The 25431-nt window shown below is 42.6% G+C and overlaps 1 protein-coding gene across 3 annotated transcripts in view; it reads right to left on the reverse strand.

Moving 5' to 3' along the window:
• TNRC6B (trinucleotide repeat containing 6B) overlaps positions 1–25431 on the reverse strand; it is a 259378-nt gene that overhangs the window by 187150 nt on the left and 46797 nt on the right. For all 3 annotated transcript variants that reach the window (XM_021092847.1, XM_021092845.1, XM_021092843.1), the window contains exon 2: positions 2945–3018. In XM_021092847.1, coding sequence (XP_020948506.1) covers positions 2945–3018 — 74 coding nt within the window. The remainder of the gene's footprint in view (positions 1–2944; positions 3019–25431) is intronic.

Here is a 25431-nt window from a genome sequence, read left to right on the forward strand (position 1 = left end):
GTCTTCAGGTATGTGGCTGTTTCTATAGAGACAAGGATGCATACACCAGGCACAGAGGCCTTAGGAAAAGCTTGGGGCTCTGCCGGCCTCAGCAAAGCAACAAGCCACAGCTGGTCACGGGGGTTGCGGTGGTGGTGATACTGAAAGCTTGTCTAAATGTCAGCTGTGCAAGTGGCCTCAGCATACATTGGCCACTCTGGCCTAGCGAGCAAATGCCAGCTGTGCTGGCCTCAGCAAAGGGGACAGGGCATTAGCAGGCTTGGGTGACTTCAAAGTACAGAAGGCTGCTGCCTGACCTTGAATTATGCAGGCACAGCTTTTCCTGAGCAGGCCTGGCTGAGGCAATGATTGGACTTGAGGGAAAAGAGACGTTGTTCACATTGGCCTTTTAGATGTTAGTAAGTGCAACAATTATTTGCTGCATGCAAGCTGCAAGGCAGCCAAATTCCAACATGGGCTATAAAACCAGTGACGTTCTTCGTTTCAATCGTTTGTGTTAGGTTTCTCACCATATATCATATTGATGCCCTTTATTTAATTTACTTTCTCTTTTTTGTTTTTCTTGTTTTTTTTTTTTTTTTTTTGCTTTTTAGGGCCACATCCACAGCATGTGGAGGTTCCAAGGTTAGGGATCAAATCAGAGCTACAGCTGCAGGCCTACCCCACAGCCACAGCAATGCCAGATCCGAGCCGTGTCTGTGACCTACACTACAGCTCAAGGCAACACTGGATCTTTAATCCACTGAGCCAGGTCAGGGATTGAACCTTCGTCCTCATGGTTTCGTTTCTGCTGAGCCCCAGTAGGAACTCCCTGATCTCATTTTTTTCTTGTCTTTTTCTGAACTACTCTTAATGTTTCTCAATGTGTTTCTTGAAAGAGCCTTGATGACATTCTTGTTTGAAGGTGTGGCTTAGAGCTGTGTCTAAGGGTCTAAGTTTTACTGCCCTTTGGACAAAAAGGAAGGTGAAAAGAGTAGGCGACGCAAAAATACATGGCTAAGCTGGGGGATCCACCTGGAGAGTGACAAAGGGTCCAGTGCACCAGGGCTAACAGTGTGATGAGAAGTCAAGGCAGAGTCGGCCGCGGTGCAAGTCAGCTAGAGGACGAACAAGTGCGGTCGAGCTGTCAAAGGTGACGTGACAATGCGAACATCTGCTTCTGCACATGGATTCACCTCAGAGCCGTCAGTCACCTGTGTGCCCCAGGTCATAAGTGACCGACGGTCTTGACCAGGCATGGCGCTTTGACACTCGCACGACAGACCTCAACAGATGCTAATGGACAAGTAGGAGAACGTCACGCGGCCTCTGCGCCCCGTCTTCTCTACGAGTTGGCAAATACGTCAATATGTTCAAAGCCCTCCAGGATCCAGGCCTCACCTGCCTCTCTCGCGTCATTGGTCAAGGCCTCTTCGTTCCCTTGGTTCACTTATGCTGAACAACGTACAGCGTCATAAACATGACAGGTTGTTTCAGGCTTCCACGTTTCCGTATTACTCCCTCACCTTTCCCTTCCCTCGTACCATCAGGGAACACTCTACTCCTCACCCAAAACTCAGCTTTTATGAAGAAATTCCTGAGCCATCTCTAGGGAGAACTGCTGATTCCTTCCTCCGTGTCCCCGGTGGGTCTTGCTTGAATTTTATTATAGGATCTGTAACACTTTACGGGGTGTATTCACTTGCATAGATGCTTCTCTTAGTAGATTATCAACCCTTTGATAGCAGACACTAGATCTCACTAATCTCCACATTCATAGGTTACCTAAAACTATGTATCTTCTATTTAGTATTCAATAAATTTCTTTGTAAAAATGACTGAACTGATCAACTCAAATCTTTTATTTAAATTGCAATAGGCATCCATTGAACAAATATTTACGGGGTCCCCCTCACATGCCAGATGGTGCTGGACGAGTGTGGTGAGGGAGAATGAGCTTTAGCTTTGAAAGAGCAGAATCATTATTTTTGGTTTATTAGCTGTGTAATCTGGTGCAAGTGATTTAACTTTCTAATCTTCATTGTTTTCACCCATAAAGCTGGTTAGGAGGAGGTGTTGCAAAGATTACGTTAAATAATATATGTATAGCACTCAGCAAGGTGTCCAGGAGCAGCCAAGAGGCACTTAAAAAAACAAAACGGCTCCTTTCCACGCAGTCTCAAAGTGTTTAAAGATTCGTAAAGGAGATAGATACAGATAAATAACTCTAACGTAAAATAATGAATGCTTTATTGCTACAATAATAACAGGCCCTGCTGGAACACAGATGAAAAAGAAATTCTGCCAAAAGAGACTGGGAGAAGAGGCCAATAGGAAAGACTCAAGATGGAAGAATAAAGTAACTGCATTCTTCTCCCCTCTTCCAAAATCTAAGCAAAGAGAAAAGCATCCACCAAGGCACAAAGTTGTAAAAACTAATTATACATCTAGTTGTAGAAATAGAAAATGGTTGGTAAGGTTTACGGACAGGGGTTTACTAAAAAAACCAGACACGTTGACTGGATTTAGGTTTTGGAGGGGTTCTCAAGCCTGACTTCTGCAGCAACTGGGAGCCACGAAAGCTGTTTGAGCAAAGGAGCAACGCGAGCAAATCTATGGTTTAGAAGCTGATTCCAGCAGTGCTGTGGACTCCAGGCTGCGGCAGGCAGGGGCCAGAAGCAGAGAAGCTAAAATACGCTCACGTGTCACTGTGAAATTGCTGTATCTAATAACAAATTCTAGCTTTATAAAAGGATGAGGCACCAAATGGCAGTGTCGGTCTAAGTACAGGTGCTTTTTAAAGGGAACTGGTGAGGTAGAGATGCAAAGGGCTGGTGTGTGAAACACCCTCTGTAAGAACTCAGGAAAGCGGCAGTAACATCAAAGTGTACTCTTGTTCTTTTGAAGATAAAGACTCTCCCATTTCATTGTCAATACACGATGGATACAGATTTTAAAAACTTACCTTTGACAGTATCCTGGGGCAACACAAGCCCGTGACAATGAGTCTAGACTACATTCAGTGCAAAAACCAAAACCCTGTAAAGAGAAGAAAACCACCGTGAACTTCATATTCGTGGAAGACGCCATGGTAAGCAGCAGAGCCCAGCTTCTGAACGCAGGCAGCCTCGTACAAATCCAGGCTTCTCCACCTACCAGCTCTTGCCCCTTGGGTCAGCGGCATGACCTGTCAGGCCTCAGCCTCCTCATTCAACACTGGGAACACGAACAGCATGTTTCTCACAGGGTTCTTTGGAAGTTTAAATGAAATATGTGCAAAACACTTAGCACAGGGCAGGGCACCAGCCAGATGCTCAGTAAAGGTGAGTGGTTATCAAGAATGTGAACTGACAGAGTTTCCCGGTGGAACAGCGGGTTAGGGATCCAGCGCTGTCATTGCTGTGGCTTGGGATCAGTCCCTGGCCCGGGAACTTCCACATGCTGTGGGCATAGCCAAATATTAAATAAATTTTAAAAGAAAGTGAAACAGAGTTCCTGTTGTGGCTCAGTGAATTACAAACCTGACTTGTACCCATGAGGATGCAGGTTTGATCCCTGGCCTTGCTCAGTGGGTTAAGGATCCGGTGTTGCGGTGAGCTGTGGTGTAGGTCACAGACGAGGCTCAGATCTGGCATTGTTGTGGCTGTGGCCTGCACCTGTAGCTCTGATTGGAACCCCAAGCCTGGTAAATTCCATATACCACAGGTGTGGCCCTTAAATAAATAAATAAATAAGGGAATGTGAATTAAAATACTTTCTGAAGAAACATTAAAACCAACATCAAACCTTTATTATTTGTTTAACCTTATTTGTTCGACCAGGAAAATACCAAATTGTCTTTCCAACTTCTCCATTTGACATGAAGATGTCTCATAATCACTTTTTTTTTTTGGCTGTGCCTGAGGCATGCGGAGGTTCCTGGGTCAGGAAATGAACATGTGCCACAGCAGTGACCTGAGCTACAGTAGGGACAAGGCCAGATCCTTAACCCACTGAGCCACCAGGAAACTCCTAACTACTGTCATCATTTCTTTGTCGTAGAGGTCTCTTAGCTAGTATTCCTAGGCCTATTCTTGTTACCCCCCAATCCATTTCCAATTAAATGCCCTCTTCAAAATCATATCAGATGATAGCAAGTTGCTAATAAATAAGAGTAAAAATTTAATTTCATAGTATAGTACCTTTCTCTTTATAAACATATGAAATATATACTCATATATATGAATATGCAGATATATGAATATACATGAAACGACAGCCATTTACTATTACACATTTAGAGATCCCAAGCCAGTCCTCTCATTTTACAATGGCAGAAACAAAGGCTAGAAGGAAATTCTGCTCAAGGTTGGACCTCTGTGTGTGTGAATGTATTCAAAACAATGCTGGACAAACTCGGCAGAAATTTTATCTGTGATCAGCATCCGCACTGCTGTCAGAAAGCCTGTCACTATTTGGAAGTTGGCCCCCTAGTTTCACAATCAACTTAATGTTTCTGTCCAAGAAAGCACATTCCATTCTCCACGGCTATGGATTATAAAGGAGAGCTTCAGTCCTACATTATGTCACAACGTTTGAAGTGGTGTTTTAGTGCATCCTGAAAGCATCTTGCAGCCATCTTATCTGTTATACCTCCACCTTAGCTTTTTTTTTTTTTGTCTTTTTTTTTGCCATTTCTTGGGCCGCTCCTGCGGCATATGGAGGTTCCCAGGCTAGGGGTCTAATCGGAGCTGTAGCCACAGGCCTATGCCAGAGCCACAGCAATGCGGGATCCGAGCCGCGTCTGCAACCTACACCACAGCTCACGGCAACGCCGAATCCTTAACCCACTGAGCAAGCGCAGGGACCGAACCCGCAACCTCATGGTTCCTAGTCGGATTCGCTAACCACTGCGCCACGACGGGAACTCCCTTAGCTTATTTTTTAAAACAGTTTTTGAATGAATACATCTCTGCTGGAATGGTGCTGGGATAGTAGTAACATTTTAATTATTGCCTTTATCTCCTATGATATACCCTGTTGTCCCGGCAATCTTCCTTTCTAAAAAGCAAATCTGAACTTTGAGTACATCACTGCCAAAATTCAATCCATAACTACCCATTACCGCAAGGGTAAAACTCAGCATCTCTCTGGTCCCATCATCACTTCACATTCTAGTCACATGGGCTGCACCTGGTTTCCTGGCTCACAGGACGGGCACTATTGTCTCTGAGGGCCTTTTGCCTAATCCTTCTACTCCTCTTTTAGGGTCTGCCTCAGGGGTTACCCCCCAAAAGTTTTCTGTACCCTTCTTGGCTGCACTAAGTGTGCCTCCTCTGAGATACACCATATACCATTGGTAACATCCATGGGTCTGTTTTATTCATGCGACAGAACTCCTTGACCACAAGGACTTTGTGGGTCTTACATTATCTTTGAATCTGGTATCAGGGATGAGTTTCATAAACATAAGCTGAGCTGAATCTTGACGTGATCCCCGTAACCCAGTACTGCAGTGTGGACACTTCCCCATTAAGCGGCACTGGGCAGAGCTGAAGAAGCGTAGCTGCAACTTCCAGGATGGGTCTGGCCCTCACAGAGGATGTAAATGATGTGGTTACGTGTGACGCTCAGCATCTCTGAGAAAGACGGGATTCTTTAACCTTTTGTCAACTGCAGACCATCACGATAAGACGGACTAGTTTTCAGTTCTCTATTCAGATTAGTTTCTGCCCAGGCTAAACATTCTTCTCTAGGCTTATCTCTAGTCTAAATTGTGTACCAACAACTTAAAGCAGCCCGTTATTACATATCTTGCTAACAGACAGGCTTAGGACACCGTGGCCAGCTCTGTCCTTCGCCTGCTCGGCAGTTGGTCCCAGACGCTTGCTGGGGTCCAGGGAGGGAAAAGGAATTAAAGCAGAGGAGAGGCAGGCGGGGGAAACTGGGCAGTTTTCCAAGTCCTCTGGAAACCAATTTTTACAGAACAGCTTCATGACTTTCTCTGCAGGGCTATGAACCTCTGTATCGGATGCACTCGTATTCAAGACAAGCACAAAATTTAATGCTAAAAAAATATTTAAGAGTGTCTGGTTGAAGTTATATAGAGCACTGTTTTCCTTCTCAGGTAGGAGTGATGGCAGATTCCTTCCAAACATCATTCTGAAATGCTCAGAGCTACACCGTTAATCCTTCCACCCAATCAGGTACAGCCACAGCAGTAACCTATCCAGAGTGCTTCAGTTTCCTCTAGTCTCTGGCAGAGCAACTAGGCTCGTCTTGAAAGTCACACAGACGCTGAGAAGGTTCAGTGGCTCTTGGACTAAGTCAACTCCCAGGCCCTGCGAAGCTTCAAGGAGACTTCAAGAGTTCTTCCACAGCCAAGTACGTAACTAAATTCACAGGATGTAATTAGAACTGAATTTTTCACAGAGAATATGGCAAGTTGAAAGAAATACATATTTAATAAACTATTTTACTAATAACACCTCTGATATGATGAGTTAATTTTCAATTTTATTATTTAGCATGATTCTTCTAAATTTAACTTTAATTCTCATTTCAAAAAATGCAAGCTGGAGTTCCTGTTGTGGCTCAGTGGAAACGAACCTGGTTAGTATCCATGAGAACGCAAGGTTCAATCCCTGGCCTCACTCAGTGGGTTAAGGATCCAGTGTTGCCATGAGCTGTGGTGTAGGTCACAGACAAGGCTCAGATCTGGTAGCTGTGGCACAGGACAGCAGCTGCAGCTTCGACTGGACCCCTAGCCTGGGAACTTCCATAAGCCGCAGGTGCAGCTCTAAAAAGACCCAAAAAAAAGCGCAATATAGATAAAGCCCTTGAGCATTGTTCTCTCCTTCCCCACCCTTGATAACTAGCATAATTCTTCAGATGCAGACTATTAAGAATACATGGTAAACTTTTAATTGAATCACAAATACCACTGAAAACTCCTACTGCCTGCAATGCTGGCAACTGGCCTAACTTCAAGCAAGACGTCCGGAAGAGATGTCTTAAGTAAAGCAGCAGATGTGAGGGTGGAGCGAAACACCAGCAGAGGCCGGGAAGGTCTTCCCAGGAGGCGAGCACAGACCAGGAGACGTGGGGCAGACGGGACGGTACCATGTGTCTAGCTCTGCAAGTGGGGCACCCAGCCCCAGTGGGCAAAAGGAGACCTATTTAATTGACACCCATAATGAAGTCCAAAGCTTAAGGAGCACAGGTGGAGGTGGTTCTGCTCCAGGTGGATGGGTTTATTTAGACACCAACACACAAGAGGTGCTTTTGTTCCAAGATCCAGAAATGCTACCTGTACAGTTTCATGTCACTTCCACTTCAGTTCAACACTTCAGGAATTCTATAAAAGTGTTCAAGCCTACCTATTCCTAAAAACATCCCCTCTAATCCTAAAATCTCCTCCAGCTTTTGTGCCCTCCCTTCTCCCAGTCAAGTTCTTAAAAAAAAGTTCTATTTGTGGTCTCAATGCCCTTCTCTCTCAAGCCCTTGTTAATCATCAAAATGTTACTTCTTTCCCCATCACTTCTGGTTGTCAAATACAATGGATATCATTGAGTTTTTTGTTTTAACTTCTCTTTGGCATTTGAAAACCAGAATGGCCTGGAACGCTTGTCATTTGGGAGCGCCTTTCCTATCCTGATGTTAAGGATACTGCAGATCCCATCACCAGGCCAGGGGCACCTTGTCTTAGGGCCCCTTGGCTGTGTCTGGGTCCCTCTGTCTCCCTGGGTTTGCAGCCATCCCAAGGCCTTTGTCAATACTGTTGATTTTCAGGTTCCCACCACCGGCAGCGTGCTGCTGGGAGAGGGGTTGCTGCTTCTGTACGTGGAGGATTGGGAGACAAAACCAAACTCAACTCCTGGCTTCAAGGAGTCCCGATACTTGAATTGGCATGGAACGTGTTTAGCCCTTTACCCCACTGAAGGGGCTGATGGCATTACTTTTACAATATCTCTCAGACCACGTCTGTCCAGTCTCTTTGGCTGCACAGTCTTTCCCTACTTGTCCTTTCATAACTCACATGCTCCTCAGGAGTCCACTCTCCCCTCCCTCTTTTCATTATAAACTCATCTTGGCGTTACCGTTGTGGCTCAGTGGTTAATGAATCGACTACGAACCATGAGGTTGCGGGTTCGATCCCTGGCCCCACTCAGTGGCTCAGTGGGTTAAGGATCTGGCATGGACATGAGTTGTGGGGTAGGTCGCAGATGCAGCTTGGATCTGGCGTGGCTATGGCAAAGGCCGGCAGCTACAGCTCCGATTCGACCCCTAGCCTGGGAACCTCCATATGCCGTGGGTGCAGCCCTAGAAAAGACAAAAAAAAAAAAAAAAAAAACTCATCTTGTTATCCTCTCCCATAGATTTAACTGCTACTTATATCTTGATGGCTCCCGAGCCCTCTCTAGTGATGACCTTTCCTACAATCTTCAAAGTCACCTATACAATTTCCTAATGTCAACACATTTCTCTACCTCATGTTCAACGGGTCCTTTAAGATGCAACGTAACAAAAACTTAAAATAATCCTCCCCCAAACTGTGTTCTTCTCCTTCCGCCTCACTTGGGAACACTAGCATCCCACTCAAAGAAAAATCTGGAACCATCATCAGCATCTTCCTCTCATCAAGCTCTGTCAGTTCCAATCCCCAAGTATTCCAACAGGTACTTTCTTCCCTATTCCTACCATTACTGCCCCAGTTCTGGCAGCTTCTCACCAGATTGATTCCAACTGGTTTTTAATTGGTTTTCTTATCCTCAAGACCCACCCCACGCCCACTGCCGTGAGAATGTCCTTTATGAAGTGCCTTTGCAGTGTCTCACCCATCTTCAAGGTGAAATCCAGTTCCCACTGCGTGGTACACAAGTACCTGTCCAGTCCCAGAGTCCTCTCACGAAGCCACACTGCTTTCAGCTTCCCTTCGGCACCACCTGGTTGCCTGTGCCGGTGCCTTGGTCTGCGCTGCTTCCACCTGGACTCCCACCCACTCACAAGGGGCAATTTCTTCTCAAACTTCAAGAGGCAAGAAAAGGGAAACCTTTCTTCCTGAGAAGTCTGTTGTGATTCCTCTTTCGCTACCAGTGCTCTGGCTGGGTCCTTTCTCTGAGTTAGCAACTATACTTGGTACAAATTTCCACCAGGCTTGTTTCTGTTGTATGTCCTACTAGGTTATAAGCTTTCTGAGGGCAGGAGCTGTCTTTTTATCACTATATCACCTTTTTTTTTTTTTTTTTTTTTTTTGGTCTTTTTAGGGCCGCATCCATGGCATAGGGAGGTTCCCAGGCTAGGGGTCGAATCAGAGCTGCAGCTGCCAGCCTACGCCACAGTCACAGCAACGCTAGATCTGAGCCACATCTGTGACCTACACCACAGCTCACGGCAACATCGGATCCTGAACCCAATGAGCAAAGCCAGGGATCAAACCCACATCCTCATGGATACCAGCTGGATTTGTTACAGCTGAACCACAATGGGAACTCCCCGATAAACTCTTATGAAATAAAAACATACATTTGGAGGGGAAAATAAAGTTAACTGAATACAATACTCTCAGTTTACTCAAATACGGATGCTGCTTGTCAGTTATAACAGTATATTCAGGGCCATTAGTACAGATTCCACTCATTCATTCACTCAGGGAATGAGCCCCCTGCCAGGTATCATGCTCTGGGTTCTAGACACACCACGGTGAAGTTACACAAGGCTCTCAGGGCAGTGTGCCACTTACATGGATCCACAGACTTCCAGGGAGAAGCTGTGAAGACACTTTGGGACTGAAAGCAGGACCCTGGCATAAAGGTGTTAAATTTATTCTTACGTCTTGTAAGTCGGGGGGGGGGGGTTGTCTAATAAAAACAAGCTCTGTCTGAAGCAGGGATGAAGCAAAAGGGATATGCCCCACCGTCAACTACTAATTCAATTTCGTTAAAGGAACTATATGCCTTCTAGCTTAATCCAGGACAACGTGTCCATTCTTCACCAGAAAGGGCTTCAGAAAGTCAAGTTACCTTCTGAGGCGCCACACAAACTGCATGTCACTTGGCAGTGGGGGAGGGAGGGTGGGGAATAGTGACTGCCAGCTACAGGAACAGCAGATTCAACACAACCAGCGTTCCCTTTTCCAAATGCTTACGAAACACCCAGGACTTTGCTTGGCGTTTTCAGAACAACGGCCTCTGGCCAGGTTTTACTGCAATTGTTGGCCACACAAGAATTTAAACAAATTAACACGCTTGGCTTTTGTACCCAATTTATTGACGACCTAGGATCACAAAGCCTTTATTCTTTTCCACTATTGTATATTAATTTTATGTCGTTTTAAAAAAATCAAATAGCGATTTCTATTAAGGTTGTTCACAAAATTTCAAATGTGTGTTGATTCTCCATTAAACCCATGAGGAAGGGAAATTTTAATATTGATATTGAAGATAATAACATGAATAACCATTAACTATTTATGCTATGCTCAGTCATATACATCATGGACATCTCAAAAAACTCTCACAATCCCTGTCCTTAGAGGTCTTACACTGTTGATAAGGAGAAGAAAACTAGCACACAAAGCAATTCCACAAAAACTAAGCACTAAGCTGTGTGGCACAGAAGTTTTGAGGATGCAGAGAGAAGAGTAGGCTGGACAATCTGGGAAGCCTTCAGAAATTAAGATTCTAGCTGGAACTGACAGGATTTAAAGCAGTGATTCTCAAACTTTGTAGTCTCAGGATCCCTTTACATTCTTAAAAATTATTGAGGACTCCCAAAAGCTTTTGTTTATGTGGGTTGTAATTATCAGTATTTACTGCATTAAACATTAAAAGTATGAAAAATCTAAAACACTTATTCGTAAAAATTTAAACATACGATAAATGATTACGTGTTAACATTTAATTTAGAATATTTTAAAGGATAAAAAATTTGAGAAAAGCACCACTTTCACATTTTTGCAAATATCTGCAATGTTTTGCAAACATCAGACAACAGCTGTATCCTAGTCTCTGCTCTGGCATTCCGTCTTTGGCAGTATCACATGTCATGCTGCCTCTGGAAAACTCTCTCTGTACACCCCTGGGAGGGAAAGAGTTTATTTATTTATTTATCTTGGCTTCATTTATTTATTTAATCTGTTTGTCTTTTTAAGGTCACACCCTCGGCATATGAAGGTTCCCAGGCTAGGGGTCGATTTGGAGCTGTAGCTGCCGGCCTACACCACAGCCAGAGCAACACCAGATCTGAGCCGCATCTTCGACCTACACCACAGCTCACGGCAACACCAGATCCTTAACCCACTGAGCGAAGCCAGGGAGTGAACCCGCAGGAAGGGAAAGAGTTGAAAAGGCATATGTTCTCTTAGTGCTATGAAACAGTTGTGATTTCAGGGACCCCCTGAGAGGGTATGGATGAGGGGTAGGGAGGGAACCGCAGGCCATGCTTTGGGGAATCATTCATTTCAAAAGGGAAAGAAGATGATATAAGCCAGGGCTGGGCAGGAAGGAAGTGTGGGGCTCCAGAGCCCTAACTTTCAAGTACAAAACACGCCTAGAATCTTGGCCACAACCAGGCTCACCTCCATGGTGGACCTCAGAGGCAGAAAAGGCAGGGCAGGGGGGGCCGGAAGCCCCTCCCTCAGGCTGCAGGGGGCCGTCTGGGACTGTGGGGAGGGGGGGAGAGGCCCCGCTGCCCGGCAACACTCCCTGGAGGCCTGTCAGGCTTTCCTCTCTGGCATCTACACTGCTCTCTGCCTAGAAGCTGTAAATGGCTCCCGAGAAGCTGCCTTGCTATGGATTCCCCAGGCTGTTTGCTAATTGCAAGATCATCTCACTGCCACGGTCTCGAATTCTCCAGACATGTCTTGATCTGGCTGCCTTAAAAAGCACACTCAACATCAGCCACGTAGCTGGTTTCTGCAGGCCGTTCCTGTGCATCCGGAGCAGTGTAAAAACAGTTCCTGGAGCATCGTGTCAGGGATCTAGTTGCCATGAACTGAAAACATTTGCTTCATATTTTGTGGCACAAACTAAAAGCATTCTAGATGGCGGTTGGCATACAGTCCCTCTCTAGCCAAAAATGAGGTTAAATATGCAGACAGATGGAGAAAGGCGGAGGGGCTGTCCATTACCATGGTTAAACTGTTTTAGCATCCATGTTCGATAATGTATAATCACAGTAAACTTATAAATTAAAAAAAAATAACGTTCTAAAATGATCCTGCAACAAATACAGTTGTTCATTTTAGGTAGCAAGCTTTAAGCTATCTGACAGTATTTTAAAGCTGAGAGAAGCATGGACTAAACAGAAGCTTCTTTTTTCAGTTTTTTAAATAAAAAATAGTATAAAAATAAAAGCAATCATGAATCTATACAGTTTTTCAGTCTTTTCAATTTTTTTTTTTTTAGTAAACATATTTATTAAGACCCCTTTACAGAAGAGAACAGGACATTCTGAAGTCAAAGTGAAACTAAAACTTTAAAAGAGATTTCTGCTTCTGGGAATGGTAAACTAAGTAATTCGGACTAACCATCCTATCCTGCTAAGGACAGCCCCAAAATGTGGACAAAATATAAAAAATATCTTGAAGGCAGAGGAGTACTAGCAAGTTAACTAAGAATTAACATACACGAAAATCAATTCCAGGTGAACTATATACCCAAATGTGAAAGATAAATAATAAAGCTTCTGGAAAATAATGTGGGATAATGTTTCCATTAGCTAGGCATAGGGAAGGACCTCTTTAACAGGACACAAAAAGCACTGCTTACCAAAAACGGATAAATATAATAATACTAAAATCCTATTTTTGTTCACCAAAAGACTACCTCAGGAAAATGAAAAAGGAGGTCATAGAAAACCAATAAAGGGCTCGTTTTCAAAATAATAGAGACGTCTACAAGGAAAAAAAAAGATTACAACAGGAAAGTGGGCAAGAGGCTAGATGAGGCACAGCATCAAACTACATTATCTAAATGGCCAATAAACTTAGGAAAAGGTGTCTAGCCTTAATAGTAAGTGAGAAAAATAGTAAGTAAACCATAATGGAAAAGAAAAAAGAAAATCCTAAGAATAGAACATTATATACCAGAATGACTAAAAATTTTAACGTCTGATAATAACGAGTGTGGCCAAGGACTTGGAACACCAGGACAACTCATGTACTACCTGTGTGAATGAAAACCGTTATACCCACTTTGGAATACAGTTTGGCATTATTCCCCTAAAGTAAAAGACAGACATACAACCACTATGGAAAACAGTATGGAGGTATCTCAGAAAACTAAATATAGAACTACCATATGACCCAGCAATCCCACTCCTGGGCATATCTCTGGAAAAAACTTTCATTCAAAAAGATACATGCGCCCCTGTTCCACTGCAGCACTATTCATAATAGCCGAGACATGGAAACAACCTAAATGTCCACAAATAGATCAATGGATAAAGAAGATATGGTAAATATACACAATGGAATATTACTGAGCCATAAAAAGAACAAAATAATGCCAGTTGCAGCAACATGGATGGAACTAGAGATTCTCATACTAAGTGAAATAAGTCAGAAAGAGAAAAATAAATACCTAATGATATCACTTACATGTGGAATCTAATATATGGCACAAACAAACCTTTCTAAAGAAGAGAAACAGGAGTTCCCATTGTGGCTCAGCAGAAATGAATCTGACTAGCATCCATGAGGACATAGGTTCGATCCCTGGCCTCGCTCAGTGGGTTAAGGATCTAGCATTGCTGTGAGCTGTGGTGTAGGTCACAGATGCAGCTTGGCTCTGGCATTGCTGTGGCTGTGGCGTAGGTCAGCAGCTTCAGCTCTGATTCAACCTCTAGCCTGGAAACCTCCATATGCTGTGGGTGTGGCCCTAAAAAGACAAAAAAAAAAAAAAGAAGAGAAACAAACTCATGGACATTTAGAACAGACGTATGGCTGCCGAGGGGGAGGGGAGTTGGATGGACCGGGAGTTTGGGGTTAGCAGATGCAAACTATTGCTTTTTGAGTAGATGAGCAATGAGGTCCTGCTGTATAGCATGGGGAGCTATACACAATCACTTGTGATGGAACATGATGGAAGATATTATGAGTAAAAGAACGTATACACATGTGTAACTGGGTTGCTGTGCTGTAGAGCAGTAATTGACAGAACACTGTAAATGAACTATCATAAAAATATATTTTTTTTAAAGTTAAAGACAGCCATACTTCATGATCCAGCAATTCTACTCCCAGGTATATACACCCCAAAGAATTCATGCACGTGGGCACCAAAAGACATACAAAAATATTCAGAGTAACACTACACATAATAGCTCTCAACTGGGAACAACCCAAATATTCTCAATAGTAGAATGGGTAAATACGTTCTGGCATATTCATAAAATGAAATACCATGCAGTGATGAAGTTGAAGAAACAACAGCCACACACAGCAACATGGATGGATCTCACAAACATAACCCACCGTGCCACCTGGGAACTCCCTAAAATAATTAAGTTTTACACTTGTATTTTACGCACTTTTCTGGCTGTGTGATATATTTCGTCATTAAAAAAAAAAGCATGAAAGCAAAACAAAAATAAAAACAAAGGAAAAAGTGGTATCTTTGGTATAACTTTCACAATCAGATCACAGAATCCAAATTCCTCAGCCAGCATCCTAGCCCTTCACCATCCAGCCCTATCTTTCTATCAGCCACCTTTTTTCACAAGTAGTACCAGGAATTTGCCACACTTGTTCTGAAGCACTCTCTGCTTTCTCTACCTTTACTCATGCTATTTCTTTGTCTAGAAAACCATGAAGACCAAACTCAACCACCATTCTGCCACACTAAGTACAAACTGTCATGCAAGATACCGCCTGGCTGTTACCTTCTGTGAGAAACCTTTTCAGGAGACACAGATGCCACACTGCCTTCTAGAGCCACACTGCCTGGTTCAAATTCCAGATCTGCCATGTCCTGGGCATGTGACCTTGCCCAAGTTACCAACCTTAGTTTTGTAGCTTCCTCAATCTGTAAAAAAGGGTAAGGGGAGTTCCCGTTGTGGCCCCATGGGTTACAAACCCAACTAGTATCCATGAGGATGCGGGTTTGATCCCTGGCCTTGCTCATGGGTTAGGGATCCAGCATTGCCGTGAGCTGTGGTGTAGGTCTCAGATATAGCTCAGATCCTGTGTTGCTGTGGCTGTGGTGTAGGCCAGCAGCTATAGCTCCTAGCCTTCGAACTTCCATATGCCACAGGTGCAGCCCTAAAAACCAACAACAACAACAAAAAGAGTAAGAATACTACCTGCCTCACCAGGTTGCTGTGATGATTACACGAGTAAATACATATAAAGTGTTTCGAACATGCCTGGGAGAGAATAAACACTACTTATTAGCTATTACTATTACCTAGCTACTATTATTGGCTATTATTACTATCTATACACTCTGATAACCTCCTCCCCATCCCCCAAAGCCCCTCCAGATTAAGACGCTCTTCCCTTGGGTTCCCGTGACTCAGTATTACAGTTTATTTTCTTGTATGGAGCCCTTACGGGCGGCTACCTCCTTGAGAGCAGGAACTAAATCTTTTACCTCTCAGTCCTCAACATCTAGCCCAGTGTCTGATATGTAGGAGATGCTCAGTGAATATCTGTGGAATGAATAAGCTACAAAGATTACAAACACGGATCTATGTCACATGTAAGAGTAGTCCTTTGGTGTTGCCCTAGCCTGTGCGTACACTACAAACTGGAAGCATTGTCTTGATGAGATTTCTACAGCAGCTACCTCCAAATATGGGTGGAAACTCCCTCTGGTAGCAACAAATGAAAGACAAGTAATAATATTTGTCCTATTTACCTGCTGTGAGGCTATTATGAGGCCTAAATGATAATGACTATGAAAAAAAAATTTTTTTTGTCATTTTAGGGCCGCACCTGTGGCACATGGTGGTTCCCAGGCTAGGGGTCTAATCAGAGCTGTAGCCGCTGGCCTACACCACAGCTCACAGCAATGCTGGATCCTTAACCCACTGAGCAAGGCCAGGGATCAAACCCACGTCCTCATGGATACTAGTTGGGTTCATTAACCACTGAGCCACGATGGGAATTCCTTTTTATTTATTTATTTTTTTGAAAATATTTTTTAAGTGACAAGCTCTACTAGGTGACGTTTTATTGCTTTAATGAAACAAGAGAATTACTGTTGAACAGCAAGTCTGGAAGGGAATTTAAGGGGTAACAAGGAATTAATAATAACACTAAAAATGCAATCTGACACAGTCTTAGATAAGATTTTTATTTTTGGGTTAAAATATTTCACAATGAAATTTTCCAATTTTCTCATTTGGTTAATGATTTATGTACTGTCAAAAAATGTGGGGAGTTCCCGTCGTGGCGCAGTGGTTAACGAATCCGAGTAGGAACCATGAGGTTGCGGGTTCAATCCCTGCCCTTGCTCAGTGGGTTAAGGATCCAGCATTGCCGTGAGCTGTGATGTAGGTCAAAGATTCGGCATGGATCCAGCGTCACTGTGGCTGTGGTGTAGGCCGGCGGCTACAGCTCCGATTCGACCCCCTAGCCTGGGAACCTCCATATGCCAAGGGAGCGGCCCAAGAAAATGACAAAAAAAAAAAAATGTGGGTAGTGAATGCTCGCAGGAGCATTATTCATAATAGCCCCAAATGGCCACAATCCAAACGTACAGCAGCTGGAGAATGAACAGTGCGTTATCCACCTAGTGGAAAACGACTCAGCACGAAAAAGCAATGAACTACTGATACCTGCTACACCACCCGGGTGAACCTCAAAAACATGGCGGTGAAAGAAGCCAGTGAAGGCTACATGCCTTATGAGTCCATTTAAATAAAACATTCACCAAAGGCAAATCTATGGAGACAAAGTGTGGTTGCTAAGGGATGGGAGTTAGCACAAGGAATTAAGGAATGACAGCAAATGGGCATGAAGGGTCTCTCTGGGCTGATGGAAATGTTCTAAAATCGAGTGGTGACGATGACGCCACAGCTGTGTAAGTCTATGAAAAATGTTTTGATTTTATACCTAAAATGGGTGAATTTATGGGATGTAAATTATGCCTCAATAAAGCTGTTTTTTTAAAACACAAATATTTGGCATTCTTTTACAGCTAGCTGTAATCCCTACATCTTTAAAATCTCGCCCACACATGGGACCAAATAACATAAACATAAAGCCCAACAAGAAAAATTAGTTTTAGTTTTTTGGTCTTTTTGCCATTTCTTGGGCTGCTCCCATGGCATATGGAGGTTCCCAGGCTAGGGGTCGAGTCGGAGCTGTAGCCACCGGCCTACGCCAGAGCCACAGCAACACAGGATCCGAGCCGAGTCTGCGACCTACACCACAGCTCACGGTAATGCCGGATCCTTAACCCACTGAGCAAGGCCAGGGATTGAATCCGCAACCTCATGGTTCCTAGTTGGATTCGTTAACCACTGTACCACGACAGGAACTCCGAAAAATTAGCTTATAAAAACTAAAAAAAAAAAAAAATTAAAATTTATGTCATATACCAAATGACTTAAAAACGCCAAGTGCCATCTCTACACTTATTTTCCAATCCAGGAGCAACAAATGAACTTGATACACAGGCTTTCACTGTCATTTGTTTATTTCATCCCCACCTGTACAAACATACACTCTGGCCTCATCTGCATTTATAACAGCAAATATAAATATGAGGCATAACTTCCCCTCCTCCTTTTTACGGCCAAATAGCAAGCATAAGAGAAAGGTAAATATGAAAACACAGTGTATAATGACATAAGAGAATAATGATATAGGTATAATAAACATATTCCTAAATTGGGTATAAACTAACCCTTGGAAATCGACAGTTCTTTATACAAATGTGTTCAGATTAAATTATACAAGTCCTAAAATGTATCCAAATTACTTTGCTGAACTGGCATTGTTAAATTGGATACTGCTTCAAGTAGGTCACTGGCATGGGCTTGACAGTATTGGGTAAGGCAGAGATCTCCTTACAGAGTCATTTGTCAAAATGAGATCTGACTTAGACACAACAGGAGAAACCACACTGGTTGGGTGTCAACTGTCAGTTGTATTTTATTCAAATAAATATCATTTTAGATTTATCGCACTCCAGACTCCTGAATAGGGAAATAACAAGATGAAAGAAGTGTTTTCGAAAGAGTAAATGTGGTGGCAATGTTTAGAAAATGCCTCTTTCGCTTCCTGCTCTTTTGTCTATCACATCCCCTCAGTCTCCAGAGGCCATTAATTCCTTCTGAAAGTCTTTTTTTTTTTTTTTTTGGTCTTTTTGCCTTTTTCTTGAGCCGCTCCTGCGGCATATGGAGGTGCCCAGGCTAGGGGTCCAATCAGAGCTGCAGCCGCTGGCCTACACCACAGCCACAGCAACGCGGGATCCATGCCGCATCTTTGACCTACACCACAGCTCATGGCAATGCTGGATCCTTAACCCACTGAGCAAGGCCAGGGATCGAACCCGCAACATCATGGTTCCTACTCGGATTCATTAACCACTGCGCCACAACGGGAACTCCTGCAAAGTCTTTGAGGTTTATTCCTTTCTCTCTACTTCTACTCTCACCACTATAATCCTAATTTGTGTCAGGGATTGTTAAAAGGACAGGAAAACTGGGAAAAGAAGCCAAACTAGAGGCCATTGGAATAATCTAGATAGAAATGAAGAGGACTTGGTCTCGAGCAGCTGTTCTCAAAGTTTTGTCCCCAGACCAGCATCATTGGCATCACCTGGGAACTGGAGAGGAAGGGAAACTCTCAGGCTTTCCCCAGACCTACTTGAATTAGAAATTCTAGCAGCAGGGCCAGCAATCTGTTGTGTGTTTTTGCTTTGTTTTTGTCTTTTAGGGCTGCACCCACAGCATATGGAGGTTCCCAGGCTAGGGGTCGAATCAGAGCTGTAGCTGCTGGCCTACAGCACAGCCACGGCAACGCAAGATCCGAGCCGCATTTATAACCCACACCACAGCTCACGGCACCACTGGATCGTTAATCCACTGAGCGAGGCCAGGGATAGAACCCGCATCCTCATAGATACCCGTTGGGTTCGTTACTGCTGAGCCACAACAGGAACTCCACCAATCTGTGTTTTTAAGGAGCCCTCCAGGTGATTCTGATGCAGGCTAAGATGTGAGAATTGGTGGTTTGGAAAGCAGCAGAGAGGAAGAAATGAGCCAAGATGAAGAATTTGGAAACCTGATTAAGAATTTCTACCACCATGTCCCTCCAATCTCCAACCCAACCCATCCAAAAAGAAGACTTCTCCAAAACTACTCTCCCAAGGGTCATTGTTTCTGATATTACAACCTTCCTCATTGCTTCGTTTCCATCTCCCTTCCCACTAGTCCTCTTCCAATGTATTAATCTTGCTGATTCCACAGCTAGGGCTCTAGGCAGTCAAGGAGAAAAGAAACACACCATATATGGGAAATTGCGATCAAAAGCACCCTTCAAATCAGTGAGGAAAAGATGAATTATTCAAGGAATGATTTTGGAATATCCAGCTAATCACTTAGGGAACAGAGTGGAAAACTATATTCCTCTCATCAATTCTGAGATGCATTTTTTTTCTTTACACGTTAATGTCTCTGAAATCCATAGAGCTTTACAATTAATGCCATCTTATATCTTGCAATTAATTGGCAGTATACTTTCTTAGAGGAGTATAAACTAATGGCATGTCTTATAACTGATGGTATGTTAAATTCGATAAAACATGGTACTATCACCTACACATTTACTGAATGCCTCCTATGGGCCAGTCACATTGCTTCCGATGTAATAACTTATTTAAAACACCCCACAAAGTGTATTAGGGCCACCCATTTCCTAGCGAAGGGAAATGAAGCAGAGAAGTTAAATAGCATAGTCAACGGCAGGGAACTCAGGCTGACTCTGGAGCTCAAGCTCTTAACTGCTTGTTGTAAGTAAAAGGTCAAAAGCATGATTGTCCTCCTTTCATCATCAAATGGTCTTCATTTCAAAGTGTTCTGATTTTGTTATCATTCTTGAAAGATAACTGTTTTTCTTTCAGCCACGGTGACAAGAGCATTCTGTCTCGTGGCTTCCACTGTGGCTAATGAGAAGTCAGCTATGGGTCTGTGGTCTGGGAATAGTTTTCTTTCTCTCTTATATTTGCCAGTGTGCCGAGGGGATGCCTCTTTCTTTATCCTGCTTGAACTTCCTAATTCAGAGGATTCACGTCTTTCATCGATTTGGAAAAGTCTCAGTCATTATCTCTTCGAATACTGCCTCGCCCTCGATTTTCCTACTACCTCTTTCCAGAACTCTGACTAGACGTTATGCTAGACCTCATTCTTTCACATGCTTTAATCTTTCTTTTTATGATTTTTATTTTTTTCCATTATAGCTGGTTTACAGTACATGCCTTAATCTTTCTATTTTCTCTTTGTCTTTTTGAGTTTCCTGAGGGCAATTTCTTTAGCTCTCCCTTCTAGTTCATTAATTATCTCTTCATGTATCTAAACTGCTATTTAACTTGTCAATTAACTACTAAATTAAATAATCAGGTTCTTCATGTTTGAAATGGTTCTTTTTCAAATATATCTGGTTGTTAATATTTTTTAAAACATCTAGTCCGATAGCTCTACAGTGACACACAGCAAACGAAAAACCCATGCTCAATGTATGGGACTTTCAACCAAACCTGGCCTTGACATGTGGGACTTTCAACTGATAGTCTCAGTTATCTAGCTAAACCTTTTTTTTTTTTTTTTTTTGGCTGCACCAGGGCACATGGAAGTTCCCAGGCCAGGCCAGGGCACAAACCCGCATCACATGAGCGACCCAAGCCACTGCAGTAACAACGGTGGATCCTTAACCCAGTGTACCACAAGAGAATTCCTCAAATCAGATGATTTTTGTTGTTTCTGCTGACTCATTCATTGTGGCTTGTTTCCTAAGTGTTTTGTGATTTTTCATCACAGGCTTCTGTTCTGTGGAATTTTATTTGTGGGACTTCTTTGAATCCTCAGAATTCTTTTTTTTTTTTTTTTTTTTCTCCTGAGAATAGCTATGCTGTGCTGCAAAGTTCCTGGACGCACTACCAACCCAAGAACAATTTTAAGTAAATTAGCCTGAGTTTTTCATGCTACACAGATAGTATGAATTCACGTCCCACATCCACACATGGGCCACCTTATGGTCATGAATTCTTAGGGGAGATTTAAAACAAAATTTCTTATAAAAATTTTAAACAGAAAAGTAGGCAGAATAATAAAATGAACCTTCATGTGCTCATCCTCAGCCTAAATAATTATTAACTCCCAGACAACACTGTTTCATCTGTCTCCAACCCAAATCTGTCTCCCTGCCTCTGAATTAGTTTCAGTCCAAATCTATCTATTTCATGCATAAACACATCAGTATTTATCCCTAATATATAAAAACTTAAAAATTCACAATACCACTGTTACACTTAAAAACATTAATAGTAATTCTAATACCAGCAAGAAACCAGTGAGTATTCAAATTTCTAATTGTCCCATAAATGTCATACAAGATTTTGTCAGTTTGTTTGCTTTGATGTGACTTCTTTTTTCTCTTTTTTTTTTTTTTTTTTTGCTTTAGGGCTGCACCTGCGGCATACGGAGGTTCCCAGACTAGGCGTCCAATGGGAGCTGTAGTCATCGGCCTACACCACAGCTATGGCAACATCAGATCCGAGCCTTGTCTGCAACCTATACCACAGCTCACAGCAATGCTGGATCCCTAACTCACTGAGCGAGGCCAGGGATCGAACCTGACGCCTCATGGATACGAGTCGGGCTCATTAACCACTGAGCCATGATGGAAACTTCGATGTGAATTTTTCCTTTGCAACTTGTTTGTTGAAGAATTTAGGGTATTTGTCCTGTAGAGTTCCCCATAGTTTGCACTTTTCTTGCTGGACCTCCATGCTGATATTTTAGCATGTTGCTCTGTAACTCTTATAAATTGGTACTGGGATCTACAAATGGTAACCAATAAGCTTTTATGAAGTATCACTATGAATTCATAAATATTTCAGTTAACGTTTTTATTGGTATTCAAATTGCCTCATCACTGGCTAAAGGGAGTCTCTTCATTGTATGCTCTCGGGCCCTTTTGATGTGACCTTGTCATAGTCTTTGATGACTTCCTTGGTCATCAAATATGGTATAACAGAAATTTTAGGTTTAGCTTTATTTTGTATAATTTCTGCTGCAGGGCTGGATCAGCAATCCAAAGAATCCTGCTTCCTTTCGTGAGAATTGGTATTTTGAGACCATAATTTGGGCACTAGGGTTACATACTATTAGGTTGATCATTGTTTCTAGGCCTTTTCAGTGGAATAATGTAGCTGGTAGTGTTTTTGGTTTCGGTTGTTGTTGTTGTTGCTGTTGTTTTGTCTTTTGAGGGCTACACTGTGGATATGGAGGTTCCCAGGCTAGGGGTCCAACTGGAGCTGCAGCTGACAACCTACCTCACAGCCACAGCAAGGCAGGATCTGAGCCATGTCTGTGACTTACATCATAGTTCATGGTGACGCTGGATCCTTAACCCAAAGAGTGAGGCCAGGACCCACTGCATCCTCATGGATCCTAGTCAGATTCGTTTCCTCTGAGCCATGATGGGAACTCCTGGGTTTTTTTTTTTTTTTAAAGATAAAATACATCAAAAGTTCGTATGAAAATTTCCAATTTGAAATCAAGTTAATCAAGAGAACGAGAAAAGCCACAACATGGCAGAATATATTTGCAAAAGACATATTTGATAAAGGACTGTCACCCAAAATATACAAAGAACTCTTAAAACCAACAATAAGAAAGTGAATAATCCAATTAAGAAATGGGCAATGGTGTTCCCTGGTGGCTCAGAAGGTTGGGGATCCAATACTGTTATTGCTGTGGTGAGGGTTCAATCCCTGGCCCAGATACTGCTGCATGCCCAGGTCGTGGCCAAAATAGGAGGGGGGGTGGTGGCACAAAAAGACCTGGACAAGACACATCACCAAAGAAAATACATATATGGCAAATAAGCACATAAAAAATGCTCAGCATTGTATGTCATTAGGGAGTCATGAATTAAATAATAAGATACCACTAAACATCTATTAGAATGGCCCAAAATTAAAACATTGACAATACCAAATGCTGACAAGGATATGGAGCAACAGGAATGCTTATCCACGGCTGGTGGGAATGCCATATAATATGGCCGCCCTGGAAGATGGCCTGGTGGTGTCACACAAAACTAAAAAGTCTTATGATCCCAGCAATAAACACTCCTTGATACTCATAGCCATACAAAAACCTGCACATTGATATTTACAGCATCTTTATTCATAACTGCCCAGGCCTGGAAGCAAGCAAGATGTCCTTCAGGAAGTGAATGGATAAATAAACGGGTACATTCAGAAACTGGACTATTCAGTGCTAAAAAGAAATGAGTTATCAAGTCATGAAAAGAGGTGGAGGAAATTTAAATGCATATGACTAAGTGAAAGAAGGCAATCTGAAAAGGCTACATGCTGTATGATCCCAAATATAGGACAATCTGGAAAAGGCAAAACTATGGAGACAGTAATAAGATTAGAGGTTACCAGGGACTCTTGATTGGAGGGAGGGAGGACCTGGGGGAGCACAAAGGATTTTTAGAGCCGTGAAACTACTCTGTATGATACTGCAATGGTGGGGACATGTCATCATGCATTTGTCAAAACCCTTAGAATGTACAACACCCAAACTGAGCCCTAATATAAACGGTGGATTTTGGGTGACCATGATGTGTCTATGAAAGTTCGTCAGCGGTAACAAGCGTACCTCTCTGGTGCAGGATGTTTACAGGAGGGGAGGCTGGGGGATGAGGAAGGAGATACTTTCTGCTCAACTTTACTATGAACCTAAAACTGCTCTAAAAATATAAGCCAATTTAAAAAACCAAATTAACAGGGTTTTAATTAACTTCTTTTATTTTATATCTGCATCTCCTTTCACCTATGTCGAGAATTTGAGTCTCAACAACACTGAAAATGATAAAATATCACATGAGTATTCATTTGCTTTATCTGACCACACACACACAACAATCTCAGCATAATACTGAACCATCGCCAATAATATATGGGTACAGCTGAAGGGTTTTGTTATTGTTGTTTGTTTTTTGCAGTTTTTCTGTCCTTGGTGTATATTCCACTAGGGATGTAAAGTTCAAATTACTGAGTTTTAAATTTTAGGTTCTTGGTTTCTTGCTATTTTCAATTTTTAAGGATTGCTTTTTGAAATAAAATTAACTTTGCCTTATAATAGTTAAATAACTGAACAAAATCAAATCTACAAATAAGTTATGGAAGTCCTGCAGTGGTGCAACAGGATCAGCAGTGTCTTGAGAGTGCTAGGACACAGGTTCAATCTCTGGCCCAGCACAGTGGGTTAAGGATTTGGATCTGGTGTTGCTGCTGCTTAGGTTGCAAGTGCAGCTCAGATCAGATCTGATCCCTGGCCCAGGAATTGAGTGGCCAAAAACAAAAACAAAAACAAAACAAGCTATATTCAAAAGCAGTCTAGCTCCTATCCCTGTCCCCTCTACCCTGTTTCTCTTCCTTCCTCTCTCATAATTAATCACTTTTTAAGCATTATGATTTATACTTTGATGAAAGAGGTAAAATATAATATAAAAATACCAAGTGCAAATATTAGTGTCAAAATAGGCAAGAAACCAAAGACCACTGGGTTTACAGTTATAAGACACAGTATCAACTATTATTTCACTACTTCTTCAGTTGGCCTTGGGACACTGTCTAATTTTTCAGAGTTTCAGTACCTCTTTCTATATTATGAGGAAAATAATAAATATCTACCTTATATACTTGCTGTGAGGATCAGATGAGACATGAAAATCTTTTAAAGGTATAATCGTATATGAGCATATCCTTGGAGTAATGGTTTCTAAAGACCAGCCAAAAAATAATTGTTTATAACAAAAATCTCTTTTCATACTTAGGTACAAAGTAGGTAGGAATAATTTTTAAACTATTCCCTTATTAACAAAGGATGCTCGGAGTTCCCGCTGTGGCGCAAGAGGATCGGCAGCATCTTGGTGGTGCTGGGACGCAGGTTTGACCCCTGGCTGGGCACAGTAGGTTAAGGATCTGGTGTTGCCACAGCTGCGGTTTAGGTTGCAACTGTAGCTCGGATCTTATTTCTGGCCCAGGAACTCCATATGCCATGGGGCAGCCAAAAAAGGAAAAAAAAGAAAGAACCCTCAAAAAGACACATGCACCCCAGTGTTCACAGGAGCACTACTTACAACAGCCAAGACATGAAAGCAAGGTAAATGTCCATCAAAAGATGAATGGTTAGAGACGACACACACACACACACACACACACAATATGGAATATTAGCCATAAAAAAGAATGAAATAATGCTATTTGCAAAAATGTGGATGGA

Source organism: Sus scrofa, chromosome 5 (assembly GCF_000003025.6).
Source record: "Sus scrofa isolate TJ Tabasco breed Duroc chromosome 5, Sscrofa11.1, whole genome shotgun sequence".
In the NCBI taxonomy this organism is placed as follows: Eukaryota; Metazoa; Chordata; class Mammalia; order Artiodactyla; family Suidae; genus Sus; species Sus scrofa.